At 48.0% G+C, this 17,167-nt stretch overlaps 3 protein-coding genes across 7 annotated transcripts; 1 reads left to right on the top strand and 2 right to left on the bottom strand.

Moving 5' to 3' along the window:
• Positions 1–748: 748 nt before the first annotated feature.
• On the bottom strand, positions 749–8,714 carry armc8 (armadillo repeat containing 8). Of its 4 annotated transcripts, none has more exons than XM_067260178.1 (22): positions 8,450–8,714; positions 7,299–7,375; positions 6,509–6,580; positions 6,098–6,240; positions 5,886–5,983; positions 5,673–5,765; positions 5,376–5,456; positions 5,170–5,245; positions 4,926–5,016; positions 4,743–4,803; positions 4,349–4,549; positions 4,132–4,227; positions 3,936–4,018; positions 3,651–3,732; positions 3,429–3,515; positions 3,240–3,332; positions 2,990–3,139; positions 2,809–2,904; positions 2,534–2,629; positions 2,321–2,414; positions 2,084–2,177; positions 749–1,991 (listed from the first exon to the last, which is right to left on the bottom strand). In XM_067260178.1, exons 1-22 carry the CDS (start codon positions 8,492–8,494, stop codon positions 1,958–1,960), a joined length of 2,043 nt encoding a protein of 680 aa, XP_067116279.1. In that variant the 5' UTR covers positions 8,495–8,714; the 3' UTR covers positions 749–1,957. The 4 variants fall into 4 exon arrangements, with proteins under 4 accessions (XP_067116279.1, XP_067116296.1, XP_067116288.1 ...); XM_067260195.1 differs by having other exon boundaries at positions 2,342–2,414; XM_067260187.1 differs by lacking the exon at positions 8,450–8,714 and adding an exon at positions 7,500–7,611 and having other exon boundaries at positions 2,342–2,414.
• Positions 8,715–9,241: 527 nt separating this feature from the next.
• On the top strand, positions 9,242–12,642 carry dbr1 (debranching RNA lariats 1). Its single transcript, XM_067252303.1, has 9 exons — positions 9,242–9,335; positions 9,592–9,919; positions 9,997–10,121; positions 10,230–10,310; positions 10,426–10,511; positions 10,645–10,869; positions 10,981–11,058; positions 11,153–11,298; positions 11,465–12,642. The coding sequence occupies exons 2-9, from the start codon at positions 9,723–9,725 to the stop codon at positions 12,282–12,284; spliced, it is 1,758 nt and encodes a 585-aa protein (XP_067108404.1). The 5' UTR covers positions 9,242–9,335; positions 9,592–9,722; the 3' UTR covers positions 12,285–12,642.
• A 112-nt stretch (positions 12,643–12,754) lies between these two features.
• On the bottom strand, positions 12,755–16,905 carry rab5b (RAB5B, member RAS oncogene family). 2 transcript variants are annotated; one of them, XM_067252304.1, is made up of 6 exons: positions 16,759–16,905; positions 15,686–16,023; positions 15,415–15,566; positions 15,188–15,310; positions 14,985–15,078; positions 12,755–14,811 (listed from the first exon to the last, which is right to left on the bottom strand). In XM_067252304.1, exons 2-6 carry the CDS (start codon positions 15,846–15,848, stop codon positions 14,699–14,701), a joined length of 645 nt encoding a protein of 214 aa, XP_067108405.1. In that variant the 5' UTR covers positions 15,849–16,023; positions 16,759–16,905; the 3' UTR covers positions 12,755–14,698. The 2 variants fall into 2 exon arrangements, with proteins under 2 accessions (XP_067108405.1, XP_067108406.1); XM_067252305.1 differs by lacking the exon at positions 16,759–16,905 and adding an exon at positions 16,290–16,316.
• Between the last annotated feature and the right edge of the window lie 262 nt (positions 16,906–17,167).

The raw sequence follows: 17,167 nt of genomic DNA, 5'->3' as shown, positions 1-17,167 counted from the left end.
GACAGACCATGTGAGCCCCGTGTGGTCAGACAGAACTAGAGGACTGAGATATCCATCAACTGCTCAAGTTCATTACAGTGAGCGACAACGCAAGGTGATTCTACTATTTGTAATATAAACGAGAAGATTTTGGTTTCTATTTTCTGTAATGGGTTAAGGAGTGCTTGGCGGGGTGGGGGGCGATTGCTTGAATGAAGGATGACGTGGGTCTTTCAGCTATGAGGTTGAGAGGTGGGGGGATCGCTTTAATGATGGATGTGGCGTGGAGGAGTCGGTCTTTCAGGTATGAGGTTGAGGGGTGGGGCTAGGTTGGGGTCAGGGGTTAAATGCATGCCACAGATTTCTGCATGAGGAATGTGCCTGCTTCTGGCCTGGCAGAGACTGCTGCCAGAGGCACTCAGGCTTCAGATGTATTTTACTATTTACTGTTACAGAACTTTACCAGGTATATCAGACAAGAATAAAGACAAGTGTTGCTTTCTAAGATCACAGGCTCTCTTCTAAGATCACAGGCTCGTGCTGGTTCAGAGGTCATGAGGCTGAGAGCAGAGCTGCCTGGAAGATGGCTAGCTGTCATACACATTTTCTCATGCGCCGCTGAAACGACATTCAAGGTCTATGAGGCTGTAGTAGCATTCTACAATGGTAAGAGATCTCAGCCCACACCATGTGACCTGCTGGGCACATAATGACGGGGGATCTCCAACCCCCCACCACCACCAATGAACAAAAGCACACCAGAGACCAGTTCAATCTGTCAGGTCTGCATATATTTCAATAGTAACATTCATTCATTCTATCAGAGCTTCTTTAAGGTTGAAAATGTCAGGCTGAGAACAGTCTAGAAAGATCCTGTGGGAGACAAATCAAGCATAGGATCAAGCAGCTCCTTCTCTCTCCGTGGCTCTTCTGATGTGGTCTTCCTGTGGGTCCACAGAGGGTGACAGGAGGAGCACAGGCAGATAAACCACCCGTGGTTCTTCCTGAATATATAGCTTCTCTCCATAGACCACACACACAGTACTGCCCTATTCTAGGGTTACATCTCAATAAGCTTCCCTTGGTTCCTTGAGTCTCCTCTTCTTGGATTTATTGTCAAAATACATTGGGAAAAAAAGCTTAGAACCTCTCCTGCAATGTGTTTTAAGAACAAAACTCCAGCAATCAAGGATAAATTATTGAGATTCAACCATACACATTTCGTACAAGAAAGGATTCACATCCTAATGCTCTAGGAATAAGGGGCCAAATACACACTGAAGACATCAGAGAAGGGGAAAATAAAAATCAAAAAAATATATTTATATGTTATATTTATATATATTTACGAGGTATGTATCCACAAAAAAAGAAAACACCAAAAAGTCAAAATAAGCAGTATTTTTTTCCAAACATATCCCTATTGTGACGTAAGTGCGTCTTAAAATAGCAATAATAGTAAATATCAATTCATTAATAATTACTTTGCAAAATAAAACGAGGAGGATGTACTCCCCCAACCGCGCCTTCACGTTAGACCCTTAGTCTGGCTCTCAGACAGTTCCAGTCTCCTCTGAAGGGAGTCCAAAGCACCAAGGCCTTCAGGCCACTGGGTGGCGTTGGCTGCTGCAAGTGACATTGTTTCTTCAAATGAAGTCCAAGAGGAAAAAAAGTCCTCTTCACACTGGGAAAAGCCACAATCTCTGACGCCCCTTTAAACCGTTACTATGCAGCATCCGTTCCCATTCAACCGCTCCAAAAATGGGGATTGGAGTGGGCGGGCGGTCGGGCATCGGAGGGGGGTATCCAGTCGGGGGGGAGGGGTGTAAGAGAGAGTAAGAGAGGGCTGCCACAGCGTGAAAGGTGTCTTTGTGCAACAAAACAAAACTGAAGATTAAACTTTTAACACAAAAGAAAACAAAGATGGCAGCTGTCCACCCCCTTGTTAGTCAGATTGGTGTCCGGGACTCCCGCGTGGTCACGCCAGATACTGCTGCATCGCTGTCTTCGCTCTGAGACGGTAGAGGGAAACGAAGATAATGAACACACTGGCCAACGGCGCATGATAAGGATATGAGTGTCTGGGTTACGGAGCAGTATTCACCTGTCACAGAGGTTGGGGTCTGGCGCTAGGGTGAGTTTGTGCAGGATATCCACAAAGCCCATGTCCCTCAGTTTATCCTGACGCTCCTGGGAACCTGAGAGCGAGCACATACACACCCACACGCGAGCACACACACACACATACACACACACACACACACAGACAGTTACCCTCTGGTTGGATTGACCATCACTACCCACTTGTACATCCAGAATGAGTTCCCCGTCATGTGAGCACCTGGCAAAGTATGGCCCTCACCGTCCTCCTCGTTCCAGATCAGGTTGGAGATGCAGAAGGTGGCAGCCAGCTGCAGCTTCACATTAGAGTGCCCCTGGGAGAGAGAGAGAGAGAGGGGGGGGGGAGAAAGAGTCAGACAAAATAAATACAAATAAAATAACACACACTAGCCCAGTATATTAGAATAGTCTTCGTATTTTGGGAGGATTCTACCATGTAATATTTGATTTTCTGAAGCATGTCGTCATTGGTCATGATGAGTTCCTTGGCCGTGTTGCCGTCGGCGATGTTGGCCAGGATGCAGAGTGTCTGAAACGCAGAGAGAGAGAGAGAGAGAGAGAGAGAGAGAGAGAGAGAGAGAGAGAGAGAGAGAGAGAGAGAGAGAGAGAGAGAGAGAGAGAGACAAGTCAGACTGGTGCTTGGGTCATGATATGCTCTGAGACAGTGTTCCCTCCCTGGGGGGGAGATGAGGGGGGAGGTGTCCTCACCTGCTCTTTGACCTCTATGCTGTGCTCTCCCTCCAGGATGAGGGTGACCGCCTGCATGATCTGCTTCCCATGAGAGCTCATGATCTGGTCTATGTGCTGAGGAGACAGAGGGGTTGTTAGTTCTGGGGCCAAACCGATGTGTGTGTGTGTATGTGTGTGTGTGTGTGTGTGCGCGTCTCACCGGGCGTGTGGACAGCAGGTTGCGGAGTAGACCCAGGGTCTTCATCAGGACGTTGGCGTCGGGGTCAGAGAGGAGGCGGAACAGCTGCTCCGTGCCTAGCACCCGCACAATCTCCACCTTCACCTTCTGGTCGGCCTGGAACGCCATGTTCTACACACACACACACACACACACACACACAGGTCAGTCTGTGCTTCTCAGAACATAGACCGTGGGACACCCAGAAGGTAAGAGGGATGGAGAGGCTCACCATCAGGGCCCAGATCCCGTTGACCCTCAACGCTGGACTGTCACTCTGGGTCAGACTGCACAACAGCTCTATCACCCCTGACTCCAGGATAGGCTGGAGACACACACACACACACACACATTATTAGCACGTGTATGAACATACCAGCTGTGTCGAGGGAGGGGCAGCTGACAGTACATGTGTACCTACCTCTTTGCTGGGGGAGAACTCCAACAGCAGGTTGCATAGTGTAGAGGAGGCCATGACCAGTACCTCATCTGGGGCATTCTGCAACAACTACACACACACAGACCAGTATCACACACACAAACACAGTTCCTCTCTATAACCACAGATAAAGCCCTCTTGGGAAGAACTACATATCTATTGATATGTATGGACAAATTGACAGGATAGATGACCCCCACAAACCTTCATAAGGGGCTTCCACACGGCGTGGTCATGGAAACTCGTCCTCAGTTGTTGTACGGACCGTGACAGGCTGTGGAGACACCTGCACACAAACGGCCTGTGTTACAGCCCCTGGGGGGGGGGGAGTGTGGGTATTGTAGTCCCGCATTTCAACATCAAAACGTGGCCTCTGACGAGTGCTGTCCGAGCGGAGACAGGGGGACGTCCTTTGGAGCCGAGAGGGAACAGGACGTGGCAGCGGCCTGGACGTGCCTCCCTGGCTGGGGGGAGGGGAGAGGGACCTACCTGACCGCTGCAAGGCGAACCTTGATGCTGGATTCTGACAGGCCGCTTACTATCCTGTCCATCATGTTCTCTGTCTCGGTGATCTGCGGGCAGGGGACAGAGGAGAGGCCTCAGACAGCGGTGACGGACACGAGCGCTCTCTGACAGAAGCCGGCCTGCAGCATGCAGGGGACCGCAGGCACCGGCTCTCGGTTACCTTCTTGCGGATATCCTCGTCGTTGGAGCCCAGCGACGCGTACAGCTTGAAGGCCGCTTGTCTCAGCTCGTGAGCGTGCTTCAGGTCGTGGTCCAACTGGATGCGAGAGAAAACTCATATGATCCCCCATCACTACCGTCAGTATCATCCACCTCACCAATCGGCATTGCAGACATACAAATGTACACGTCCCACCCACACACACAGACACACACACCCTCTTGATGTCCGTGATGGCGCTCACGGAGCTGGGGTACTTGAAGTAGTCGGCCAGCATGGCCACCAGGTGGTCGGTGACGCTGGCGATGCGCTGCAGCTCCACGTCGGGCTCCATCAGGTAGGCGAGGGTCTCCGCCCCCTCCACGCGCTCCTCCAGCAGACGCTCCTTACTGCACATCCGCACCAGGCACGGCAGGGTCTGCGCGCACACACACACACACAAACACAGCCACGTATCAACGCTGTCAGGTCTTTTATCTGGAGACACGGTGCCGTTAGCTGCATACACACACACACACGCACGCAAGGACACGAGAGACAGACACTCCACGAGGTCGACGTTCACGCACGACCGCGTACTTTTTCACAGGGCAGAGTATGACTAGAATGACCTTTAGAACAATGCAGCTGTCGTCCGTCCTGATGGCTCCTGCTCGACACATGTAGGTTAGACTGGAGGGAGAGCAGACAGACGGGCAGAGAGAGAGAGAGAGAGGGGTGGTCATTCTGGGCAGCCACAACACCGACACGGTCGCCGTCAAACTGGGGACTCGTCTGAGAGAGTCCTCGCTCACCATTTGGCTGCGGTGAGCTGCATTTCGATAGGCTGATCCCTTTGCATCATTCGGACAAATACCTGAGAGAGCAGCTCCCCATCCACCAGCACTGAGAACACAGAGAGGGGGGGGGGGGGGGCTGAGTGGCATGGTATTGATACAGCAAACTGTAGCAATTTCCTATTAGCGGGTGGCGTGACCGTAGCAATCGACTGTTGACTGCTGGACTGAGAGGAGAGGGAGAGAAGCGCGAGTTCCTTACCATTCACCAGTGTCATGGAGACCTGAGTGTTCTCGTAGGCTAGGACTGAGAAACACTTTAACGCCTGCATCCGTACCTGTGAGAGAGACAGAGAGAGTGGAGGAGGGAACGGAGGTCAAAGGTGTGTATCCCTGCATATAGATGTGTGAATTAGTATGCCTGTCTGCCAGCGCGCGCACGCGGACACACACACACGCAAACATTACCTTATAGGAGGGAGAGGTGAGCAGAGGTGCAATGTTCTGGATGGCGCCGTGGTTAAAAAGAACCGTCTGGTGTTCGGGTGTCTGAGGAACACACACTTATACATCACTGAACAGACACATTGAGTTTGTCCAAAATCACCACTTTCAATACGACGCCAACTCTCAACCAGACAACAACCAGACCCTAGGACCCCTGTTTGGTCAGACCCACACATTGGACCCCTGTACGATCACAAAGAAAGACACCCAGGACAAAAGTGGGGTCAGAAAGACACCAATGCTAGTATGCTAGTATACCTTGCAGCAGTGAGAGAAGATCTGGGTGATGTACTCCTGGGTCTTCTGTGAGTGACTCAACAAAGACATGAGGTGCGGGATAACGGTCGGATCCTGTCGGGGGGGGGGTGGGGTGTGGGGGGGTGGGGGGGGGGGGTGGAGGGGGAGAACACGTGTTTATGACTTGACTTGGCGAGCGTGCGTGCGGGAGAGAGAGAAACGCGTCCGGCTTACTGTGTAGAGGAGCTGCACAGGGGTGACAGGACTAATGAACACGGTCCTCAGACAGCGGAGACACGCCTCAATGAAGATGAGGTCTGGACACAGGAGACCTAGGGAGAAGGGCAGAGACACACGTCACTTGTATGCGGTTCACTTTTTGTGACACGAGCGGGGGGGGGGGGGGGGGGGGGGGGGGGGTCGCGTGTGCCTGCGTGTGGATGTACCTTGCAGCAGGGCGGGGATGATGTGGCAGTCCACCAGGGACTTGATGTTGTTCTCTGTGCCCATGGCCAGGCTGCCCAGCACCACCGCACATTCGGTCCGCAGCTCGGAGCTGGACGAGCCCTGCTGGAGCAGGTACAGTAACCTGGACACACGCAGAGCGAGAGAGGCAGAGAGAGGGAGGCAGAGAGAGCGAGGCAGAGAGAGGGAGGCAGAGAGAGGGAGGCAGAGGGAGGTGGGGGCAGGAGCGCAGACATAAACAGACACATGGATGATTAGGCAAGAAGACAGGTGTTTATACATATATATTACCGGATCACTATTCCATTGAGCAACACAGGCATACAAGTAGGGTGAGTGGGCACAAAGTAGGGGGGAGAGAGAGAGAGAGAGAGAGAGGATGGGAGGGATACCTGGGCACAGCTCCCAGGACAATCAGGTTGGCCTTCTGCTTGTTGTTTCCAATGACGGCATTCTTCATGTCACTGTGAAGACACACACGGTCACATGAGTCAAGCTGCCCCTGTCTCAGCTGATGCCACACTGCTGCTGTAGAACTGGCTCAGAAGGCTTTCAAATCAACAACAAGCTGGATTGCAAATACAAATGCTTTTAAGTTGAGAGACAGTGTCTGATACATATGCTGTAATCATAAGGCCAGATTGAATTGCAGGGCCAAATGAGACTAGACTAGCCCCTGGGTTGGGGTTGGGGCTAAGGGCTAGGGCTGGTGGAAAAGTACAGCTGCACCATTCAGGTAGCTAGGCGCCATATAAACACGTAACCAGAGCTTGGCCTCAAGAGTTAAAAATAAAACTGGAAAGATCTGAGTCCGAGCCACATGGACAGAGTCTCACACCCCCCTGTGAACAACAATGATATGGACAGTCACAAACATAGACAGACTGACCGACAGACCGAGTCACAGATGGATCTGACACATTCTCCCCCTCAAACGAGTAGTCACATGTTGACAAACTGAACCAATCACTGGCAAGGCAGATTCTTATCCTCTCATAGGTAGAGACATAAGTCAGACTGAGGCACACAGTAGGGCTTCTTCAACCAATCACAGCCGTGCTTCTGCAGGACTAGTAGCGGTTGCATGCATGCAGATAGCAATCTCAAAAGACGGAGCAAGAGACACCAGCTGGATGCATAAAACATTTTAAAAGAAAGAAAGTAAATCCTGTGTTTACTTACATGACTCCCTGCAGCACTTTCTGTGGATCGGGGTCAAAGAGCCGGTCAACATAGTGGCGACTAGTTGCTGTGACCTCCTGCATGGCAACATAATAATACAGAACAAGTCAATCTGAAGCACAGTAGTGTCCTTCTTCATCCTATGCCTACCACCCACCCACACCAACAAGTCATGATACACACAAACTTTCTCTCTCTTACACAAAGTGACTGGTTCAGATCCTCCATACCAGAAATAAACCCACTCCTCATCACACCACAGACTATCTCTTGGCACACACGCCGAGTTCAAGCCTTCAGTGTCATCCAGCAGTGCACGAGACTGCTTGCATCACCTGATAAATCTGTTTAAGTTTGTCATCAGCATTGATGACACGGTCACTGGCCTTGTCCAGAACTTTCCTAGGTAACATAAGGCACTGCAATCACTTATATGACTGCTGAAAATTGCTTAAAAAAAAGAGAGGAGTAGTAGCTAGTTCTCAACGACGTGGTGGGGGCGTTTCCAACCCAGCAGCAGCATGCGATAGTTTTTTACTAGCTAGCAAGCTAGCTACTCTTGTCATCTCCGGCTTTGTTATTTTTAAAACTCGATCAAATCCTCCCAAACGTACTGTTCCTACAGGGCAGCATATTTCTACTTTAAGTGTGCATTCTGAAACCGAGTTCTGCAAATGGTACTTAACGTTACACAATCACACTTGACAGATCCACTAGCATTGAGCAATGGCATTGGCAACTGGGCAAAGCTAGCTCAGCTAGTATCTGGTAGTAGCTGGTTAGCTAGCCACACAGTAGTATGTAGCCGTACAACCCACGAAAGCTAGCTAGCTGCAAAACTCCCAGGTGAAGTCAGACCGGCAGTGTTAATTCAGTACATTTTATAAGCAATAACTTAATGTCATCATGACCTAAAACGAAATCAGTGAACCTTCTCATTCTGGGTGACACTGACAGGCAGACCGCCCTTGCTGCTGCTGCTTCTGGTTTGTTAGCATGCAAGCTGTAAAGCCCTATCAAGCTTGCAACTTTATGCGACTAGCTAACCATTGCTAGCTAACATAACACAATACTTTTTGAGTTTTGCAACATTTCCTTCTAAAAACGCAGTTCATGTATTTAATTCTGAAGTGTATGCGAGGACGACTCACAGATAGCACGCTGATGCGGAGAGGGGCCTCCAACAAGCACGCCATCTCTCTTCCCCCTGTCGAGCGCCCCAATCGGAGCAGCACTTTCCAAACACTCCGCCCTCCAGACCAGCTGCCTATAGATTAAAAAGTAAATATAGCTAGCTAAATCAAGCAACACTTCAGGTGTGCTATAGTAACTCTTTGTTAAACTAGTATTATGTGGGTTGTGTGAGTAGAGAGCATCAATGTATCTGATCTGAGTCTGGTCATTTTATTGACTGTAGCTCATCTGTCATTGTGAAGACAGTACAGTTGCAAGCTAGCTAACCCCCTTGAGCCAGCTACAAACAGAAATCAAATGCCAATTTGAGGGATTTAGTTGCGAACGCGCAGATATTTTGCATTATACTGCGACTGATTCTATGGAAATAAGGTTTGGAAATCATTATTAGTATTTGCTTGAACGCAATAATTTAAAATGTACAGCACTGAACCAAATACATTGATTATTTGTAACTTGAAAAATATATATTTTTTGACAGCATAGGCATTTTCCTATTTATAAAAATGTATAATTTAATGTGACCCAGTTTCCAAGTCAATCAAATGTGTGCAAAAGGTTGTGTGGAATTCATAGTAGCTTACTTGTTAGTCCATTCTAATAATACCACTTCATATTTATAATACGCAATCCACTAAGTCACACGTGTAATGACTTAACTTTCAGGAATAGATCGTGTCCACATAACCTTGCTGTTTGAAAGTGCTGCGGAATACGAAAAATGTATTTACTCTCTTTGCACATGCGCGACGGTTTAACCACTCGGGGTGGGAAATTATCTCTGTGTGCATTAACATGAAATTTCAGCCTTGGTTAGCTATATCCTAACTTTTCATTTTAGTGGTGAGTAATTAGATCAATTTTTTGATGCATGGCTAAGCTAACTCATGTCAGGGATTGGACTGAGTAAAAGAGACGAATTATGTCTGCTACATGCGCAGTTAGCTGGTTTTGGGGCAACATGGCTATGCTAAAGTTGTGTTGCAAACGACGTGGCTACGCGGTCTGCATGTATTTTATTATTCATGCCATGTTAGCAGGTAGCAAATATGTTTATTGTGCATCTTACTTCAGATTGACTCAAAATCTATCGTTCCAGGTTGTCATATGTAAAACAACAGAAGCCCCGACACTGCCAGTCAAACGTCCAGATAGAAGCACTACAACTTGCCCTCTAGTAGAGGTACAAAGTACCGTTACGAAACTTGGAGTAACAGGCGGTTGTCAGTCATGAAAATTGCTGTGGAAGGATGTTGCCATGGTGAGCTAGACAAAATCTACGAGACTATTGACTTCCTGGAGAGGAAGGATGGGGTGAAAGTGGACTTGCTGCTGTGCTGCGGTGACTTTCAGTCTGTCCGAAATGAAGGGGACATGCAGTGCATGGCCGTACCTGACAAGTACAAACAAATGCAAACATTCTACAAGTAGGTGACGCTTTTCATCAGTAACTTCGTTTGATTAAGTATGCACGTGTTTCATTGTTGAATGTTTGTTCTTGCAGGTACTACTCCGGAGAAAAAAAGGCTCCTGTATTGACCATTTTTATTGGCGGGAATCATGAGGCTTCCAACTACCTTCAGGAGCTCCCCTATGGTGGCTGGGTTGCTCCCAACATCTACTATCTGGGTGAGAACTTCAGCCTCTGGTACCTTGTGCTGCTCTTATTATTGCAGCTTGTCACAAAATGTTATTTGTACCTGGTGTTAATGTGTCCTTCCATCCCTCTATCCTTAGGTTATGCTGGGGTTGTACGGTATAAAGGAATACGGATAGGTGGACAGTCTGGAATCTTTAAATCTCACGACTACCGGAAAGGTGTGCTCTGAAAGCTGGATATGTCTTTATTGCCTGTCTGGATATGTCATTTTAGGACTTGTGTCTGCAAATGTTATCTAATAGAGTATAAATAAGGCCTACATCTCTTCCACAGGGCACTACGAATTTCCCCCATACAACAGAGACACCCTGCGTAGTGTTTACCACATCCGAAACATTGACATCTTCAAACTCAAACAGGTGACTGACAACTGATAGAGGGTCTTTTGACAGAGTCATTACCATCATAGCATTCAGAATACGTGTTTGCCCAAACACCTGTTAACCCTGTTATTTAACACCCCATCCCCCTTTTCATTGATTTTTTTTGTAGCTCCAAATGCCCATTGACATATTTATGACCCATGACTGGCCCCGTGGGATCTACCATTACGGTTGCACAAGCGAGCTCCTGCGAAAGAAGAAGTTCCTGCGTCAGGAGGTTGAGTCTAATACGCTGGGCAGTCCGGCTGCTGCTGAACTCCTGGCAGACCTGCAGCCCAGTTACTGGTTCTCTGCCCACCTGCATGTCAAGTTTGCTGCCTTAATGCAGCATTTGGTGAGAAATATTGGTCCAGTTGGTCCCATTTTCTCTACTCCTTTGGCAGTTAAATCACACGCTTAAATACACAAATGGCCAGTATGTCCATTCTGTTTGTCTTCCCTTCAGGCTAAAGGTGACGCAGCTCCTCGTACAACCAAGTTCCTCTCACTGGACAAGTGCCTCCCTTACAGAGAGTTTCTTCAGGTGAGGGAAGCTCTCAGCTCAGGTGAAATTTGGAGCACTCCAAAGTTTTGTTTTGAAACCAAAATCACTTTTGTATGCATGCGTTTTGTTTTAGATAGTGGACTTGCCTGACAGGCCAAGCTCCTCCCAGGGTTTGGAGTATGACCCAGAGTGGCTAGCTATTCTGAAGGCAACTGATGCCCTACAGAAGCCCTCTCCTCACCCCTGGAACCCACCCCAGAATAACGGACTTCACACAAGGTGAAACACAAAGTGAAACACAAAAAGAAAAACCCTCCCTTCTTTGTGTACTTGCATTGTACTGGCCCCACTTACTCAAACCTCACACAATGTATACTGTTCAGTACGACCAATACAACATGCTGGTGTGCTGATTCCTGTGTTCCCATGTGTATGCATTAACCAGGTGGGACTTCCGGGCATCAGAGGAAGCCATGATGGAGGTGATGAGTGACCTGGGAGGAGAGCTGACAATCCCAGACAACTTTAGTCGTACTGTGCCCGCTTACGACCCTGCCCGCCCCCAGCATCGAACACAACCCAGCTGCAGCACCAACCCTCAGACCACCGAGCTATGTGCCACCCTGGGCCTCACTGATATCTATGCCCTGGTTGGACAAGGTGGGCAGGGGCCCCAAAGAGTGGCCCCTGGAGAGGAGGAAGAGGTGGATGATGATGGTGGTGGTAGCACAGGGAGTGTGGAAGAGCCTAGTGAATACCCAACTGACACATCAGGCCTTTCCAACTCCTACAACCCAGACGAAATCACCATAGAGGATGAGTGGGAGGAAGAGGAGGGGGGGGAAGAGGGAAAGGGAGAGGGGCAGGGCGAGGGAAAAGGAGAGGGGCAGGACGAGGGAAAAGGAGGATCGGAGGGTCAGAGTTCAGATGTTGTCGCTGAGGGGGAAAAGGGGGGTTTGGAGAGCCCCTCAGTAGGTCTACACCCACATCGTATGGTCTTGCCAAGCCCCAAATCAGACCCCTCTCCATCCCGCCTGTCCCTCTCCATGAGTCTGCCTCCACCCACCCACTCCTCCCCTGCCAAGAGCCCCCCATCTCAGGGCATCTCGGCGGGCGAGAGGGAAGAGGAAGCGTCGGTGGTCCGGATCCCAAAACGCACTAGTGGAGAAACGGGAGATCCCAGCAGCACAGGCAGCACTCCCAGGATCAAGCGACGGAACCAGGTCATCTATACTGCAGTAGAAGATGAGGAGAGTGAGAGTTAGATTTAGAGCTAAAGGTTAAAAGAAAATATTTTTTAAAGCCCCTCATTTGATTCATTTTTTTAACTTTTTCAGGTTTGTACAGAATAGATTTTTCAGTGTACGACTTTATAATTTTTATACTGTGTGTGAATGCTGGACTGTGCTGAATCTTTGTCAAGGATGTCAGGATACTATGAAGTCTCTGTATACAAGTGTTTGTGTGTGAGACATCAATAAAAAAATCTTTAAAAGATCTGTCTTAAGCCTACAGAGACAACAGGTGCCTGGACAACCATCGCTATGACTACATACACAGTATTGTTGCCCTAAGCTTGTGTGAAGTTCAGAATCAGTTGAGACCGTTCAATAAACGTCTCAGATATTATGGAATAGTTTAGTTGGCATGGTATTCTACCTTCTGATAATATTACAGGTGCCCTCTAAACCCATTAGACTAGCTCTACATTGGATTGAAAACAGAGGGACAGACGAGACTTCAGCACTCCGCGCCAAAGCACAGCTTTATTGAACAACACTTTACAGAGGTGCTGATGGGAAATTGAGTCTCTCCCACTTTGAGGACTTTTAACACATGACACAGAGCAAACATGATCATTTAAGAGTTGTCATAACCATCTCAAAATTAAATAGTTGTCATAACATTGATTAGTCCTTGATTCATTCCAGGTTTACAGATGTGCTCTAGTAAAATCAACTACCAACAATTTAATTAAGACATAGACATAAATACAGTGTACTAGACAGGCTCTTCCTATCACCATACAAGGAGCCAATGACAGTGAGCCAGGGTACTGGTTATGGTACAATACAAGCCAATGTCAGGGAGATGCTTCTCTTAAACACTGCACTGTGAACACACTTGAGCAAGTCAAAAACAAGGAACCTTTAGGGAAAAAAACTGCTAGTAGGCACTTCTGTTTTTAAAGTTCTTCAAACCATTCTTGCACTTGGATTTGCATTCTCCCACTGGACCAGTATCAATGTGTCAAATGAAATCACGTCATTCATGTTCTATAGCCAAGCCTTGGAGAAAACCAACCAAGCAGACTGTCACCAAAGCAACCAGTCATTTATAGTCCCCACTGAAGAGTCATTAAAAGCCAAGAATAATGGAGCCATGATAAGACAGGAAAAAATGGACAGAGCTCCTATGAAGGGATTCTAGCATTCGCATGACAGGCGGAATACAGTGATCTACGGGTAACAGACACCTTTCAGCTACTCACCTTCGCTACGCTGACATGAGCTGTATGGATGGGGTATGAGCAAGATGGTGATCACTCCACACAAATGTACACCTATCCAGTTATGTCAGATTGCCACGTCTTTTGTATGGCTGGGTTATCTCTGGAAAGGGTGAAGTCTAGAGGTGGTGGTGGTTGTGGGGGCTGGGTCAATAACTACTCAATGTTATCACTATTGTGCACCACTAGTTAACTGATTACATTTGTACAACAGTTTCCAGTGAAGGCCCAGCCAACCAGAGACATACCCTGCAAACACACACATTCTCAGTCTCAGCAGTAAAACAAAAATATATACTGGATTCAGTGTATAGATCAGTGGGGGGGGGGGGGGGGGGGGGAATAGATTCTGGAGGAAAGCATTCATGGGTATGGCTGAAAATGTCATACACTATCTTCTAGGCCTACTCAGGGTCAAATCAATTCAATAAATACATCAAAGGAAGGTTCGAACTGAGCTGTCCTTCCTATGGGATTGTGGATAACTAGTGCTCTGTTTTTTTTTTAAGGGAGTGTTTGGCAAGAGCCAGAGCTGGGTCTAGGGACTTGGTCATGCCAGCTATCAGATATGGGATTTGTGGAAAGGAAGGGGCAGGCATTACATTGACAGTCCCTTTCACTCGTTTTTCAGGCTGCCTCACCTCATCTCTCATTTCCTATATGACACTCAAAAGCACTGCAGTGCTTGCTTTAAAAGCCATGATTAAAACAAACTGAAACAAAATGAAGGGATGAACAAACATCGACAATTAGTGCTAGATATTATACAAAGTCTGTTGCTCTGCGCTCTTGTCCACCATTCCGTCTCCATTTCTTAACAGACCACTCTCTCCTCCAGTCTGTCTCCTTCAGACCACTCTCTCCTCCAGTCTGTCTCCTTCAGACCACTCTCTCTGCCTGCAGATCTCACTGGCTGCTGGGGGGGGAACACTTGAGCAAGACAACTGTCGTCTCTCTCCTTTTCCTTCGACACACTCCCCCCATCTCTATTATCCTTGCTCTCTTTCTCAAACTGTTCCATTGGGTGGGTGGATGGGAAGGTAAAGGTTTGAAGAGGTGTGAAGAGGCAGGGGGGGGGGGGGTTATCAGATGGGATGGGTCTCCCTTCACCCTGCCCCTGAGGTTGGTTGGAGCGGGGGGGTTGGACAGCAGGAGGGGCGGGGGTGGAGCTTAGTTTCCACAGCAGGATCGGGTGGAGTGGGCGTCCGGGTCCTGGAGGTTGACTCCCCTGTGTCTGGCAGCATGCGTAGGATTCTGGGTGTCTGTTTTTGGCATCTTTTTAGCTGGAAAATGAAAAAGGTTTTGTTTAATACCAATTGCCGTTGTTGTAATTGGGTCTCTATGTGTGCTTATAAAACTGCAAGTTATCAAACTATTTCTGGTGTAAGACCTTGTTTTACCTTCCAAAAATGTAACCAGTGTAGACGGAAATGCAAGGTTCTCCAGAGAGACTCACCTATGGCCAGGAAGAGCTCATTGACATTCATCGCTGTCTTGGCAGAGGTCTCCATAAAGAGTAGGCCTGTGTCTTCCGCATAGGTCTGGGCCTCCTGTCCAAACACACAGCAGGAACACACACACACCATATATGGCATGTGTTAGCAAGTACTGTGGCCATCATACCTTGAGACTTGGGTATGAATACTTCCATCGTGTTACCTCATACTCCACTAGTCTCTTCTCGGCCAGATCAGCCTTGTTCCCAGACAGGGCGATGACGATGTTGGGGCTGGCCTGTCTCTGGAGCTCCTTGACCCAGGCTTTAGCTCGCTCAAACGTCTCCTGGAGGTACACAGCGGAGCAGGGGGAGCCCACACAGCAGGAGTGAGTAAGGGAGAGCCAGGGGAGGAGGACAATCGTAGACGGGAGGTAGATGGATACTTTACCGGCTTGGTGATATCAAAGACCACGATGGCAGCCTGTGCGCCACGGTAGTACATGGGCGCAAGGCTGTGGTAGCGCTCCTGCCCAGCTGTATCCCAGATCTCAAACTTGACCGTGGTGTCGTCCAGACACACGGACTGCGCCAGGAATGCCGCTGTTATGGGACGAATACAACACACCAGATCAACGGAGATCATGTTTCTTTCTCCCCCTCATTTTATTCCTTCCCGTCATTTTCTCTTACTTGTACGACGCTCCTATCTGCTTTCTCACCTCCAATGGTGGTTTCTTGGAACTCATCAAACTGCCCTTTAACAAAGCGCAGCACCAGGCTGGACTTGCCAACTGCCATGTCTCCCAACAGCACCAGTTTGAACTGGCAGATCTTGGTCTGGGGCAGGGCGCCGTTGGACCGGCCAGTCCCTCTGGAGCTCATGATGGAGAAGCAGGGGAGAGCAACAGGGACAGGGGGTGGAGTCTCCCAGGGGGCGGGAGCTCAGACAACAAGGAATCTGGGATTGGACCAACTGTCAATATTTCTATTTCTTCAGCCTTATCCCAGGAGTATCTGTACTGGTCTTTTTCTCAAAGGCTCTTTTTGAATCCAGTCTCTGTGTGTAGACAGACAACAGGATTTCAACATTACTGAATGAAGGTGACACATAAATTGGTATTGTTTGATCACTGGTCATTCATATCTTCCAACCTCAGGCAAAATCTGATCTAGACAGCCATTCAAAACGAATGACTCAAATCATATTTGAGTCATGACCTTACTCATTAGACAACAGATGAAATATGCATTCACACATGACATCTTGATGACAAGGTACAAATGATAAACTCAAATTGTGATGTGAAACTATGTACCACATACCGCGTTGCGTATGTTACAGCGTGAGAACTGTTTTGGAGAACAAATGAAGTCACATCATCACATGCATCGAAATGCTGCTGGAAATTCCTCGAGTGTTGTCATCATCCGTGTTTCACTTCGCAACATAAGGACTGATACGTCTAGGAAACCTTTTCCACTTGTCTTTACATTACAGTTAGATACATGTTTATTTGATTTTATATCAGAGATATACCACGACAACACTTCGCCAGCGTACGTAAATATCGCCATATGACAGCAAATAAAGACTGCTATCGTTGAGGACTGTACAACAACGGCATTCAGTACTAGTTAGCTACTATGGGCTCCGCTGAGGCCATTCACTTCGGTTGGGATGAGGCGAGCTATAGCGGCCCTGACTCGTTTTCACTTATCTTTTACTTGAATTATTTGGCATTAAGATACCTTTACAGTGCACTGAAGAGGTGAGAAAAATATGAATAGTTACCTATTTCTGTATTGTCGTTGCTCTGCCGTGACCGTACTTACTAGCTGTTGACAATTCTTCAGTCAGCTGGTAAAATATTCGCTCACACACTTCCTGCAAATTCGCGCAGGCGCAGAAACGGACTTATTGTCAATTGTCAGTTTCATTTCTTGTTTCCTTTATATATAAAGCTATGGAGTAGGCGTGAATGTCTCCCCCAAAAATCATTCAGATATTAGCCCACATATGGGCTATTTTAAGACAAAAGCACAACCGTAACTGCCACAAGGAAGAGGTAGTTGTAGGTAAAACGTGTGGCCTAGTCGATGGCAGGCCAGGTGTAAATCCATCCGATATTTGAAATCAAATATTAATAACGCTACGTGAGTGATAAAATGAACATAGCTTCTAGTTTACCTCCAAACCACAA

Source organism: Osmerus mordax, chromosome 2 (genome assembly GCF_038355195.1).
Source record: "Osmerus mordax isolate fOsmMor3 chromosome 2, fOsmMor3.pri, whole genome shotgun sequence".
Lineage (NCBI taxonomy): Eukaryota > Metazoa > Chordata > Actinopteri > Osmeriformes > Osmeridae > Osmerus > Osmerus mordax.
This window is presented reverse-complemented; position numbering and strand designations above follow the sequence as displayed.

What these genes read in the sequence shown, in the direction of transcription:
- armc8 (XM_067260169.1), bottom strand. Translation starts at nt 7,550, where the DNA reads ATGAGGAGTGGGTTTATTTCTGGTATGGAGGATCTGAACCAGTCACTT. An exon ending in GTCCTGGGAGCTGTGCCCAG is followed by an intron (nt 6,241 to 6,508) that starts GTATCCCTCCCA and finishes GCGTGTGTCCAG; the next exon opens with GTTACTGTACCTGCTCCAGC. An exon ending in ACAGCTGCATTGTTCTAAAG is followed by an intron (nt 4,550 to 4,742) that starts GTCATTCTAGTC and finishes GTGTGCGCGCAG; the next exon opens with ACCCTGCCGTGCCTGGTGCG.
- dbr1 (XM_067252303.1), top strand. Translation starts at nt 9,723, where the DNA reads ATGAAAATTGCTGTGGAAGGATGTTGCCATGGTGAGCTAGACAAAATC. An exon ending in CAAATGCAAACATTCTACAA is followed by an intron (nt 9,920 to 9,996) that starts GTAGGTGACGCT and finishes TTGTTCTTGCAG; the next exon opens with GTACTACTCCGGAGAAAAAA. An exon ending in CTTACAGAGAGTTTCTTCAG is followed by an intron (nt 11,059 to 11,152) that starts GTGAGGGAAGCT and finishes GTTTTGTTTTAG; the next exon opens with ATAGTGGACTTGCCTGACAG.
- rab5b (XM_067252304.1), bottom strand. Translation starts at nt 15,848, where the DNA reads ATGAGCTCCAGAGGGACTGGCCGGTCCAACGGCGCCCTGCCCCAGACC. An exon ending in AGAGACTAGTGGAGTATGAG is followed by an intron (nt 15,079 to 15,187) that starts GTAACACGATGG and finishes GTGTTTGGACAG; the next exon opens with GAGGCCCAGACCTATGCGGA. An exon ending in TGAGCTCTTCCTGGCCATAG is followed by an intron (nt 14,812 to 14,984) that starts GTGAGTCTCTCT and finishes TTCATTTTCCAG; the next exon opens with CTAAAAAGATGCCAAAAACA.